General features: G+C 45.6%; 1 protein-coding gene across 3 annotated transcripts in view; it reads right to left on the reverse strand.

Annotated features, from left to right (window-relative positions):
* The window catches only part of SHTN1 (shootin 1), a 66,844-nt gene extending 63,748 nt beyond the window's left edge, over window positions 1-3,096 (reverse strand). For 2 of the 3 annotated variants that reach the window (XM_069797068.1, XM_069797067.1), the window contains exon 1: window positions 2,909-3,094. In XM_069797068.1, coding sequence (XP_069653169.1) covers window positions 2,909-2,966 — 58 coding nt within the window. In that variant the 5' untranslated portion in view covers window positions 2,967-3,094. Of the gene's footprint in view, window positions 1-2,908 lie in introns of all 3 variants that reach the window. The other variant, XM_069797070.1, reaches the window with a different exon arrangement.
* Between the last annotated feature and the right edge of the window lie 9,508 nt (window positions 3,097-12,604).

A 12,604-nucleotide genomic window follows, 5' to 3' on the forward strand; every position in this document is an offset into this window, starting at 1 on the left:
ACTGACCTTGTTTAGGAAAGGTATAAGCAGTAGTTGAAACATGACAGCAACCAACCATGTATGCTGCTATTTGCCTTCCCCTCTACCTTTCGTATCACTTCTCAGCCAGTTCAGTTACCTGCTGTCAGGCAAGTTTCTCAAGCCTAGAAAAACACATCCTGAAAGAGAAACCAAACAAGGGCTACTGAACGAATGTTCTCTGGAACCCCTCCAAACCAATGGGTGTTTTTCAGAAATCTGACTACAGACCACAATGTTACGGTAATCTGAAGCAATATGCCACTTTGAATGCAATAAAGATAAGACAAGCTAAGTATGTACAACCATTACCCCAAATATTCAGAGACAGCAGATCCTTCTACCAACTGCATTTACTTCCAGACTAATACTGCTATTTACACCTGGAAGCAGTAAAGAGGAAAAATTAAGAGACTTTTTTTTCCTCCTCTTTCTATCCTGTCTCTGTTTAACAGAGCATCCTAAAATTACTTGAGGAAAGTTGTTAGTATCTAAACCAGTCTTTTTTTGTTATCAATAAGAATGGAGAGGAAACTATATATTCAAACTTACAGTATATAAAGAAAAGCAAACAAACTTACCTACAATAACAATATTTAGGTCATTACTGTTAGGATAATTTTATGTACCTCGTTACCTTTTCATCACTTGGACTCTTTACTTTGGGCACCTCAGATTTGCCAGTTAACATAATGTAAATACAGTGTGCTATCATATTTTTGCATTGTTTGAGAGGTAAAACAGCATATAGAAGAGTATTTTCAGAAGTTTTCCACTGGACAACTTTTTGCCCATATAAAACAACTTTCTCACCAGCCATACAGTTACAAAAACCATTTGTTAGCCTCACAGCAACATATTACAACTCCTACGTTTGGGGACAAACATCCACCAAGAACAGTGCCTTACAGGACAGGGTCTGCCAAGTACAGTTTCTATTTCAACAGCTTAAGGAGATCTGGGACAGCCAGTCCTCAAGTTACAGTAACTTTCCCCTGAACTAATTCCTGCAGTCCCGTAAAATTTCATTAGACATTAAAGGATACTCAGCCTACTAGAGCAGAAGACTTTCAGACATCGGAACTGAAGCCCCAGTCTAACCAATTTCAAGAGGCTATGATTTTTCTAAAGAATAACCCAAACTTGCCTTTTTTTGAAACTGATTGTCATTTTAGCAACTGTCCTTTTGGCACAGACAACTCCTCTAGAGCCAACAGTACTGGAGGGAAACAGTCAGTCAGCAAAAAACCTCAGAATTTTAGCCTTATTTTTTGGTCCTGTATTATCAAAACACACAGCTATAAGATTACCATGAATTTTACACCCATTGAAATCCTTGTAAGTGAGAATCTAGCCAGTGCAGCTGGTAATCATGAATTTACAATGCTGAGCGTACAGGAACAACCAAAAAAAGAAGTGCCAAAGCAGGTCATAAGTAGTTCCTAAATATCCAGCTGAAATTAGGTTAAGAAAAGCTTCTGCTATCCAGCAAAGGTGATGGAGCGCATGCATGGCCAGAATGAATGACAGAAAAAGAGGTGCTGATCACAGCCCCATAATTTCACTCTTTTACACAACTTTATGCCACAGGACCTTTCCACACAGCTCCTCCCAGGCTTGCAGGAGACCAGGAGAACGCAGCTGCGGGAATTACCAGCTGCAAATTAGAGCATTGGTACTCTGCACCTACTGCTCATGAAGCTGTGAGACAGGAGGCACGCCCATCACTTGATGCATGCTTGCAAGCAGATGTCCACAGTTCAAATGGTAATGGTGGTTCTTCAGATGTTGCCTACCTACTTAAACAAGGTAGACACTTTGCTGGACCAACCTGGTTCAGGGATAGACTGACCAGGGAAGTTAAAAAATGGGCTGCCTTTTGAGCACCCAAGCCCTTTTCCCTATCCCTTCTTGCAGAAGATGTAATATTACAATGTTTTAGTTTCCTAGGCAAACTACGCACCCACAAAGCTGAACGCCTACAAAGCTGAAGCACTGAACTTTTCTGCAAAAGCACCGGGAGTGACTCACACAGGGAACCAAACCAGCAGAGGACAAGGGCTTCCTTTTATTTACACTGGAACTACAAAGGCTCTACAGAAACTTGTATCAGGGTGACCCCCGAGCTATCAGCGGGAAGTTTGCATGCTGACGGAGAGGGGGACGGAGCGTGTTTGATGGGTTGGGTTAGTATCGGATCCTGCAACACAGAGCGGGAGATGGGACGCGACAGCCGGGCGCTCCACGTGAAGCTCAGCTCCAGAGGGAGACGGCGAGGCAGATGGAGTTTCACTGGAGATGGCCAGACATCGGGGCTCACCGGTACCACCGGCTGGGGCATCAACGCCAGCCATTAGCTGCGCACCCGTTCCCAGCACGCAGGCGAGACTGGACGCTGGGCGGGAAGGTCCGGGGTCGACAGCAGCGACAGCCCATGTGCTACGGCCCCTCGGCCTCCCGCCCTCACCCCGACCCGCCATCGGCCACCGCGACGCCCCGCTCCAGCCGAGAGCGCCTGCGGGGAGGCGAGGCGGCTGGGAGGGGGAACCCGCAAGGGGAACAGCCAAAACGTTTCACTCCCCTGGTTTATTTTATTTTTTTAAGGCTCCTTCTTCTCCGCCGTGGACAGAGAAGAGGGGCCTGCGAAGGAGAGGGGGACCCGATGGCCGGGCCGGGGGACGCCCAGGCCGCGGCAGCCCGCCCGCCGGCGCAGGCCGCGCCCGCCCTGACGCGCCCCGTCCGCCGGGCGCCGAGCCCTCGCCTCACGCCGCCTCACGCCGCCCCGCGGCGGCCTCGCTCCCGCCGGCCTCGCCCGAAAGCCCGGGCCCGCGGAGGGGGAGCCGCTCTCTCCAACGCCGGAGGCGGCGGCCACGGCGCCGCCCGCCCCTACCTTGGTCCTTCAGGCTGGCGAGGAGCTCCAGCTGCTTCTCCTCGTCGGAGCTGTTCATCCTGCCCCGCCACCGGCCAGCGGCTGCCCCCGCTCCGCCCCCACCTAGCGCGGCTTCACCTGGCAGCGGGCGGGCGGCGGCCGCAGCCCCGGGGCGCGGCGGGCTCGGCGAGCGGCCCGGCCCGCTCTGCACATGCCCAGACTCCCGCGGCGCCCCAGTGAGCATGTGCGAGGGTGCGGGCACGGCGGCACCCCGGACCGCCGCCGGGCGCCGGCTGGCGGGATCAGGCGCAGCCGCGGGCTCGGGGCTCCAGCGCTGCCGCCTGCCCGCTCCTCAGGGCCGGGCAGGGCTTCGAGGGCGGAGGGGGGGTCGCCCCCGCCGGTCTGAGGAGACGGGGGTCGCCCCCGCCGGTCTGAGGAGACGGGGGTCCTCGTAGCCCCCCTCGGCGCGGCCGGGGCGCCAGCCGCCCTCAGGCAGGCAGAGAGGGGCCGCGGACGCCTTTCCCTCCAGACCCCGGGCGGGGGTCTCCCGTGAGCCGGGAAGAAGCCCTCCCGCACCGCTCCCCGCAGGGCTGGGGGTGCGTGAGTTTTTAATGAGCCCTTTCTCACGATTTGCATGGCGGCGGGGTTCCACTTGGGATCCGTGCGCTGCCCAGAGGAGCGGCGGGAGGACGTAAATCTGTTTGAGTACCACGGTACGAAGAAAGGGGGTTTTTTTAAAAAAAGAATTGGAGGGTCGCGTTGCTGTTTGTGAGGATCCGCGGGACACAACCGCATGCCAGTCCCAGTGTCCAGCACTTCATCGCAGCCTTGGAGCACCATGAGGGTGGGGGGCTTTGGCGGGGACCCCGCTGTGTTCATCTCAGAAAAACACAGTTCTTCTCCCTGCTGTTCCCTGATGATCCCTGTGTGGAAAAGGAGGGGATGCAGTGGTGATCTCTCTATTAAAATGGTTTCCTTACCTGGCTTACCCCAAGGCCGACACCGCGTGCACTGCAGAATTTGCTTCTGCCTCAGCAGCGGTCAACTGAGTGGCAACTACCTTTACGTTTGCACGGGCAAAGGTACAATTCATACACCTCCCTCCCTCCTTCTTTCGCAAACACCCATCATTCACCGCGGCAGGTCAGAAAACACAGCATTGCCACAGGTGTGGCAACATTACTTAGAAATATCTGGGAAGGAAAGGAAAAAAAACCTCACTACGAAGAGTTGCTCAGTCCTCCTGCCTCCCTTCCTCCCAGACCGCATCCTCTAGTCTTCTCATCCTGACCTAGTAAACCTTTAAAACATGAAGAGACCCCATATTGATGCTTTACAGCATTATCAGTCCTAGAGGTAGTTAATAACACGTGTAGCATCCTGGAAAGAAGCCAAGAGATCCATGTGAGCTATACTGGTGTCTCATAAGCATGGTATGCTCACGTAAGGCAGAGGAGGCCACACGGGGAAGTTCATAAGCTAGTCAGCTTGTTTTAAACTAGTCAGCACAAAACACATTTAACTGTACCGAATGCAAAGTTATAAATTCATGCTCCTAGAGGTGGAGTCATATGCAAAGAATGGGAAATTATCTTGGAAAACAAAGGCTCTGTAGAGGAAGTGGGAGGCAAAGTGCAAGTAATTACATATGTGCTGCCAGTAAGGTACTGACTGCAGCAAAAGAATGAGATGCACGCTGACAGCAGGGGAAGAATTTCTTCTATGACATTGACAAGACCAAAATAAAGTTACTGTATCCAGTTCTTGATGGTACAGAGACATTTACAGAGAAAGCACAAGAAAAAAAAATTACCTAAGTTTTGAGGAGAGTGCTTTGCAATGGGAGACTTCAAACCCTTCATCTTTTTAATTGAGCAAAAAGGAAACAAACTATTTGATTATGTTAATTTCACAGGAGAAAATCCTCAATACTTGAGGGCTTTTCAGCCTAGTGGAAAAGAGTCAACCAGAATCTGTGTCTGTAACCAGAAGCTGAACGTAAAAACTACAAATAAAGTCACACACATCAATAAATGCCTCCATTTGCAGGAACACAGAGGTCCTATTTAGGTCCTTAGAGTTCTGGGCTGACCTCTGTTTTGAATAGCCCCCACTTTAAGTCAGAGCAGTTTTGCCAGTGTTTTACTTTTTAGCATCCTTTCTTGAGCTGCCTGTTGGCTTCCCTTCAGCCACAGGTCTCATTCCAAGCCCTTCTTCCCACTGGTGATATCACCCCCCTCCATGTCCAAACCAATTTCTTTCATGCAGCCCAATAGCAGGATTTGCAAAAGAGTCATTGTAGGGTTGCTTACCCCTGCACCGTGCCAAGACACCGGACATCTTCATCTTGCAACAATGTTCTGTCTGTTGTACACAGCCAGAACAGGGCATAAAATCTCTTTGATATCTGCAGAGACAGTAAGCCAATTCTTCCATTATTTTATTTATTTATTAAAATTAAAGTGTTATGGCTCTGTCAAAATAATTCCCTTCCATAATTTCTATATTGTGGCTTCATCATTGTTCTTATTGTTGCTATTCACTTAGACCTACATCAAGTTACAATACCGTGAAAAGTAAGCACTTAAAACAAGTACATCCTCCTTGCAGACCCTTTTGGCTGCAATGGTAGGATGGGTGCCACTACAATATTGTTCCTCAAAGGTATAAAGCAATTGTTGATCAAGTGTTGCTTTTCTTTTTCTAAGTTAGCAGACAACAGAGAAATTAACTCCATTAATTTGCTTACAGATCCCCCTATGCTCTAAGGATTTGACATCCCCAGAAATGTTTCCCTGGATCATGAATTCAGTTCATTGTTCCATGGTTATTTTAAATAAGAGTTAGTCTGTACTGCCTATTTCTATGTAATATAATGTCTACATAGTGATTTGATAACTGATGCCATAAACCACTAAGATAATAAAAGGCCTGAGGAGGCAATACAAGCATCCGACATGGGATTTCACAATGTTTAAATAAGGACTGGGTAGCAGTTGCTTCCTCTGTCAAAGAAAAGCAACATTGTACTTTGAACATACATAACCAGTTTCTAGTGATAGCATTTCAAGAATACTATTTATTCTTTGTTAAATGGGAAAGCTAAGACTAAAGGTGTCTGAAAACTTGTCCAGTAGAGAGTCAGTACCAATGTTGGGAAAAAAATCAAGGATTGAGTCACTTTCTACCGGACATGACATGTGATGGATAATCCATGTCCTTTTGGAGACGAAAATTCAGATGGATTGACTGCATCTTTAGGTTCCGGCCATATGTGCCTGTTCTTCCAAGACCAGGAATAGCTTTGTCACAGACTGTGCAAAGTTTTGAGAATCACATGTTATACTTGGTAGGAAGATAGAAGAAAGACGTGATGGGGAAGGCTAGAAGCACTGTAGAAAGTGGGATTGGAATTCAGCTCTTGCCCAAGTGGAGCAGTGATTTACACTGGGCATCATTCTACACAATGCTCTGTTATGCCACACAGAAACAGTGATAACCAAATGCATCAGTAAAATAACTGCATCATTTCTGGAAGTTTGAGTAAATTAAGGTAATATGTGGCTGTGAAAAAAGACAAAATCTGGAATATAAATAAGTACATAAGATACACTGTTGTTTCTTCCTGCTGCGCTTGACTCTGATGAGACATCAGGCAGAATAGCATGCCCACTCCTACTACCACGTGTCAAATAGAAACACAGACCTGTCGGAGAGTGTGCAGACAGCCTGCGATGAGAGCGATCAGTTCTAAATGTAACCTGGGCCCGCAAGAAGAAAAAAGGGTGTGTTTGGGGGGATTGTTTCCTGTAGGGAAAACCCAGGGAAAAATAATGAAGGTCTTGGTATCAGTTAAGGACTATAACAAAGTTGTCAATAAGCTGTCCTCAGTAACCATTGGGTTGGAGAATTAGTGCAGGGTTTAAACTGTAAGAGGGGAGGCAGGTTAGGTATTAACGAAGGTTTTATTAGTGGAAGCACTGGAACAGGCTACAGAGAAGAGGGAAGGTGAAATCTTCAGAAGTTTCTGACAGGTCTAGATGACCTGTGAGGGTCTGCCCTTCTGATAATCTGTGTAGGTGACAGGACCGAGAGCAAATGCACCACTCCCAGTGCTCCAGTTCCCATCATCCACAGCAAAGCTAACTTCACAAGAGTTCTGCCCTGCCACCTTTCCAACTCTTTGTGGGCGATTTCATATCTCCAGGCAGGTCCACATATACCAGGAGCTGGTGATGGACTCTGACTAACCTCTGAGAAGGATGGGAGAGAAAACTAGAGCTGAATGGCAATACCTCTTCCCTGCCGAATCTCTCAACACAGTACTGCAAACCAGATAGACACTTGGAAGGGTTTGCAGAGTCCTGTGTTTTGAGGGATGATTCAGTCTTCCCATATCTCTGCTCCCACCCCCCTGTTGTTCACAGATGATTATGTTTATAAGCTTTATTGGAAATAACACTCGGGCACATTAGTTCAAACCCCTTTGTTGTTGTTGTTCTCCTTGCAGCAGGACAGATTTATTCTTTGCATCTGCTGCTCCTGAGCTGTGGACAGGCCAGTGTAGGGTCACCGGTGGAAATGGGGTATGGCCGCGGCTCTGCAGCTCCTGGAGTGAATGGAGAGAGACACCGATAAACGAAGGGTCACAACCTAGGTACAGCATCCAGGGCAGCATCCCCAAGCAACAGCAGTGGAGGGTAGCAGCTCCAGGTGTTATCTTTGAAACAAAATGTGGCTGCTGTCCTTCCATTTGCCTCTCTGGCTCAGCTACACTGCACTTGTACAGTCAGTTCTTCCGTAGGATTTCCAGAAGGAGAGTTGGTGCCAATATGCAAGTAAAAGAGCAGGTGTTAAGCAAAAGAGCCGCAAACTCTTGCGAAAAGACTAGTCACAAGCCTGTCCCTGACCCTGCTGATCTAAGAACAGACCAGGTCCTATGTTCATATCCAGAGAGAATAGGAGGGGCAGTGCCAAAGAGCTGGGTACTTCTGAAACGATGATACCATTCCTGGAGAGGCAATTTCTTTTGTGCCTGTAAGTGAACTCTTCTAATCACAAGGTAGCTTGGGATTTATCATTTCTTTCTGCTACTATTAGGTTTTGGAGGCATTTTTTCAGGAGGCATTTGCTCACCATCCTTTGGAATTTCTCCAAATATCCATTTTGCCAACTGCAGCTTTTTACCAACATGTTCCTACTGATGATGTATTTAATATATATGTATGCATATCTTTTCACTAGGGCTGCCCCCAACCTGCTTAAGCTGTGTGCAGACAAACAATACAAATACTTGTTTACTTGTTGAAAATTATATTGCTTGTTAAAACTTACAGAGCATTCCTGCACTTTTTATGACCAGAGGTTTCCGGTATACTCACAAATGTAATAAAGATGAACAAAAGCCAAAGGGGAAAAAAAGCACACAAAGCATTCAGAATTTGCCTAAGATTAATATTTAGTATTAGAGTGGCTTCAGCCTTGTGAGAGATCTTTATAAAATCACATCCATCCACATTAAACATATCTGCAGTTGAATAACCATTGCACAGGGTATAATGTTCATAGTTTTAAGGAGCTACTAAAATAGCCAAAAATTGAAGGAATCATTGTTTTCACTATATGCTCTGCTCCAGAGACATTCCTTTTTAATACCTACAGGAATAGATGCTGAGGTGAGTAAGAAAAGATACTCATAGCAGGCAGCATGAAGGGAACCATGCAGTTGGGGCCATATCAAACCGTAAGAGAAAAACAAGTAACAGGGAACTCACAGCTGCAATGGATGGGAATCTGGCTAATATTCTCAACTTCACAGTAGCCAGCAACCATATAAAATACGATAATTATAGAGAAAATGGAAGATAAAGAAAAATACTGAGAGGTTTAACTTTCTTTGTCTTCCCTTGGGATAGATTGTAGTAAGATGTTGGACACCTGTTTTCACTAATGCTTGAAGCTGGTGAAAATTAACAGTTCCTAACACGTATGTGTAACTGAGACTGTTGTGCCTATGCAGAATCTTACTAATAATTAGCTTGCATATCATTTTTGCAATTCTTTTTCATGGTTAAAAACATGCTTTATGCCCGTTCTCCTCTTGGATGGGACTTTGATGAGTGTTCACACAGATGGACTTTGCAAGTTGAAAATATCACAGAATGACAAACTGAAGCAAATGCTAGTGGTTATTCCCATAACTCCTAAATTCATAGACTCTAGAGTGAAGGGCTAGGAAATGGAATCAATTATTGTGTGAACGAATGATTTTGGCCTGGAATCATCTAGAGACAGTAGATTGTGAACCTTATCTATTCATCCTTATAGAATATAAATTGTTTTCTCATAAATTAGCTATTTAACAGAACACCACACATAACTACATGCAGAAGTGAAGAGTGTGGTACCTTATCAAATAGGTACTACAATCAGAAACTCAATGCAGTTGTTTCCCACGCTAGAATGTGCAGATTCCTATTCCTCATTTGGGCTAAAAGTTACTCGGACCTTTTAATGGACACAGAGACAATCCTACCTCTCATATGTGAATAAAACCCCAACATCTCCAACAACAAATGACAAAGAAGGGAGTAGTGGACCTCCTCTGCCTGGGAGAGGAGGGTGTTCTCTTCTGAAGCAGTGGCATCTATCAGTCCCTGGAAAGCCTAAATTAACTCTTGAGGATTCATCATCCTCCTGTTGAGGAGAGCTACCCTGTGGAAACAACTGTGACTACAGGCTGAAGTTACCCTCAGGGCATGACTACAGCCATATGTTTGCCACTTTCAGAACAGACGTTTGGGCAGGGGACGGGGCAAGGAAGAATAAACTACATAATCACTGCACAGATAAACAACTATTAATAAACTAAAAAAAAAAAAATGAAATGGCAATAGCTGTTTGAGTATATAATTAACACAATGAATAAGACTAAGCAGCTTATCTGCTGAGGTAATGTATATTTTTCCATCAAACCAATCAGTGCTGAATAATGACTAGCATAATATATCTGGGTAAATATAAGCACTTCTTGTTTCCCTAAGATGACAACTAACTAATCAACACACATTCAAACTGGAGTATAAGTATGATTAAAAATAAAAAACTCAGATAATATGGATTCATTTGAAAAACTTAACCATTTGATTGGAGACACTGGCATGATCTTTGCTAGTTATCCTCATCTAGAATGGCAAACATCTCAATCTGCACAGAAAAAAGGCACAAACTGATTGGAGGATAGATCAGAAGAAGATTAAGTATTTAGCATGGCATTTTAAAATGCTCTAATTATACCATAATTAACAACCCTGCATATTAAATTTGCAACTATAAAATATAACTAGGCAAATTATATCTACCCGTCCTTCATAGCAGTACATTGTACTTTATGGATGCTCACCTCATATAATTTTGGTTGAAATAGGTGCTTTCGCTGTCTGCAAGCACAGACAGGTGGTGGGTTTCACTCGCTGACATGTGAATACCTGCCAACACGTGCATGTACACATATTTAGAGATAACGAATAGCTCAGAAGTGATTCACTATGTTCCTCCCAGCAAAATAGGAGATCTCCTTTGCTTCCAGCCTGGCAGGACCAAATATCATGCTCTTGGAAAACTAGAAACTGAGTCACTCTCCAGACCTCTATCCTGGGGTGAGGGACCCCGTTTCACCAGTATCACGCTGGAGAGGCTGTGCTTCACCAGTTGTTGCAGTGGCTCATATGTGCTCCTCTGGGGTTCTGCTCTGGTTTGTTCTGTAGCTCTTTGAATAAAATGAGCTGTCAGAGCAGAGCAGACAGTTTGTACCAGAACGTCCTTGCAAGAAACATTTTCAAGCATCCTGTTTCTCCTTAGAAAGTACATTACTCTGTTCACTCAGAACATCTGAGACTTGTTTTGTCCAGTATGAGGGAAGGAAGGAGGAAACAGGCCACTGGCTGAGGCACCACATCACTTCTTTAAAGCAGCTGCAACGTGTTTTTTTTGCTACGGATGCTACACCAGTGACTCAAGTCATTAAAAACACAAACTCACCAGTAGCTCTGCCAGTAACAACTCTGCAGCCCAAGAGCTGGTAGTCCCTCTTACAGTTCCCAAATCAATTCCCTTGGTTTCAGATGGAAAATTTTGCACCAAATATTGATTGTTAAATGTTAAAAGGTTTTTTTTACGTATAAAAGAGAGAGTTCACCAAAGGGCCTCTGTCCTAGTTTCAGCTGGGATAGAGTTAACTGTCTTCCTAGTAGCTGGTACAGTGCTGTGTTTTGAGTTCAGTATGAGAAGAATGTTGATAACACTGATGCTTTCAGTCGTTGCTCAGTAATGTTTAGACTAGAGTCAAGGGTTTTTCAGCTTCTCATGCCCAGCCAGCGAGAAAGCTGGAGGGGCACAAGAAGTTGGGAGGGGACACAGCCAGGACAGCTGACCCAAAGTGGCCAACAGGGTATTCCATACCATGGGACATCCCATCCAGTATAGGAACTGGGAAGTGGGGGCAGGGAATCACCACTTGGGGACTGGCTGGGTGTTGGTCAGCAGGGGGGGAGCAATTGCCCTGCGCATCATTTGTACATTCCAATCCTTTCATTATTACTGTTGTCATTTTATTAGTGTTATGATTATCATTATTAGTTTCTTCTTTTCTGTTCTATTAAACCGTTCTTATCTCAACCCAGGAGTTTTACTTCTTTTCCCGATTTTCTCCCCCATCCCACTGGGTGGGGGGGCGTGAGTGAGCAGCTGCGTGGTGCTTAGTTGCTGGCTGGGGTTACACCACGACAGCCTCTAAGATGATTAAGGGACTGGAGCACCTCACACATGAGGGAATGCTGAGAGAGCTGGGACTGTTCAGCCTGGAGAAGAGTCAGTTCAGGGACATCTTAGTGTATATAAATACCTGATGGGAGGGTGCAAAGAGGATAGAGCCAGGGATTTTCCAGTGGTGCCCAGTGACAGGACGAGGCACAAACTGGAACACAAGAGATTTCCTCTGAACACCAGGAAACACTTTTTCACTGTGAGGGTGACCAAGCACTGGCACAGCTTGCCCAGAGAGGTTGTGGAGTCTCCATCCTTGGAGGTACTGAAAAGCCATGGTCATGGGCAACTGGCTCTAGGTGGCTCTGCTTGAGCAGGGAGGTTGGACAAGATGACCCCCAGATGTTCCTTCCAACCTCAGTCATTCCGTGAAAGAAACTTCCTCCACAGATACCTCTGGTCGGATGCTCTCTCTTCTGTGGTATTCTGCAAAGAGGGGAGATGGCGTGGTAAGGCTGCATGTGAACGTATCTGCTTGAAAGAGAATCTGAGGTTCCCCACTACAAAAGAAGTTACTCCACACAGACTTACCAGCACTCTGGAAATTTCATGAATTGCCTATTAACACATATCTGGGCTGCGTATTGCTCAACTGCAAATACTTTAACAGCATTTACTCCTCATAATCCCTATTCTTATATCTTCAAATAGTTACAATGTGTTACCTGATGATGAATGACAATAACAAAGAAGCCTTTTTTTTTTTTCTAGGAAGAAGGGATGATCTATCAGATTGGGTGAAAAAAATAATTCTTAGCCATGTAGGATCACACATCTTTGTGTTCATAATTTCATTATGAAACATGGACATAATCAGATTTTGGTGTGGACAGATGATTATCATGGGAGAAGTCTTAGGGAAAGAGCACACTGAAATCTAATGAAGTGTCACCA

This window comes from Haliaeetus albicilla, chromosome 11 (genome assembly GCF_947461875.1).
Source record: "Haliaeetus albicilla chromosome 11, bHalAlb1.1, whole genome shotgun sequence".
Classification (NCBI taxonomy): Eukaryota; Metazoa; Chordata; class Aves; order Accipitriformes; family Accipitridae; genus Haliaeetus; species Haliaeetus albicilla.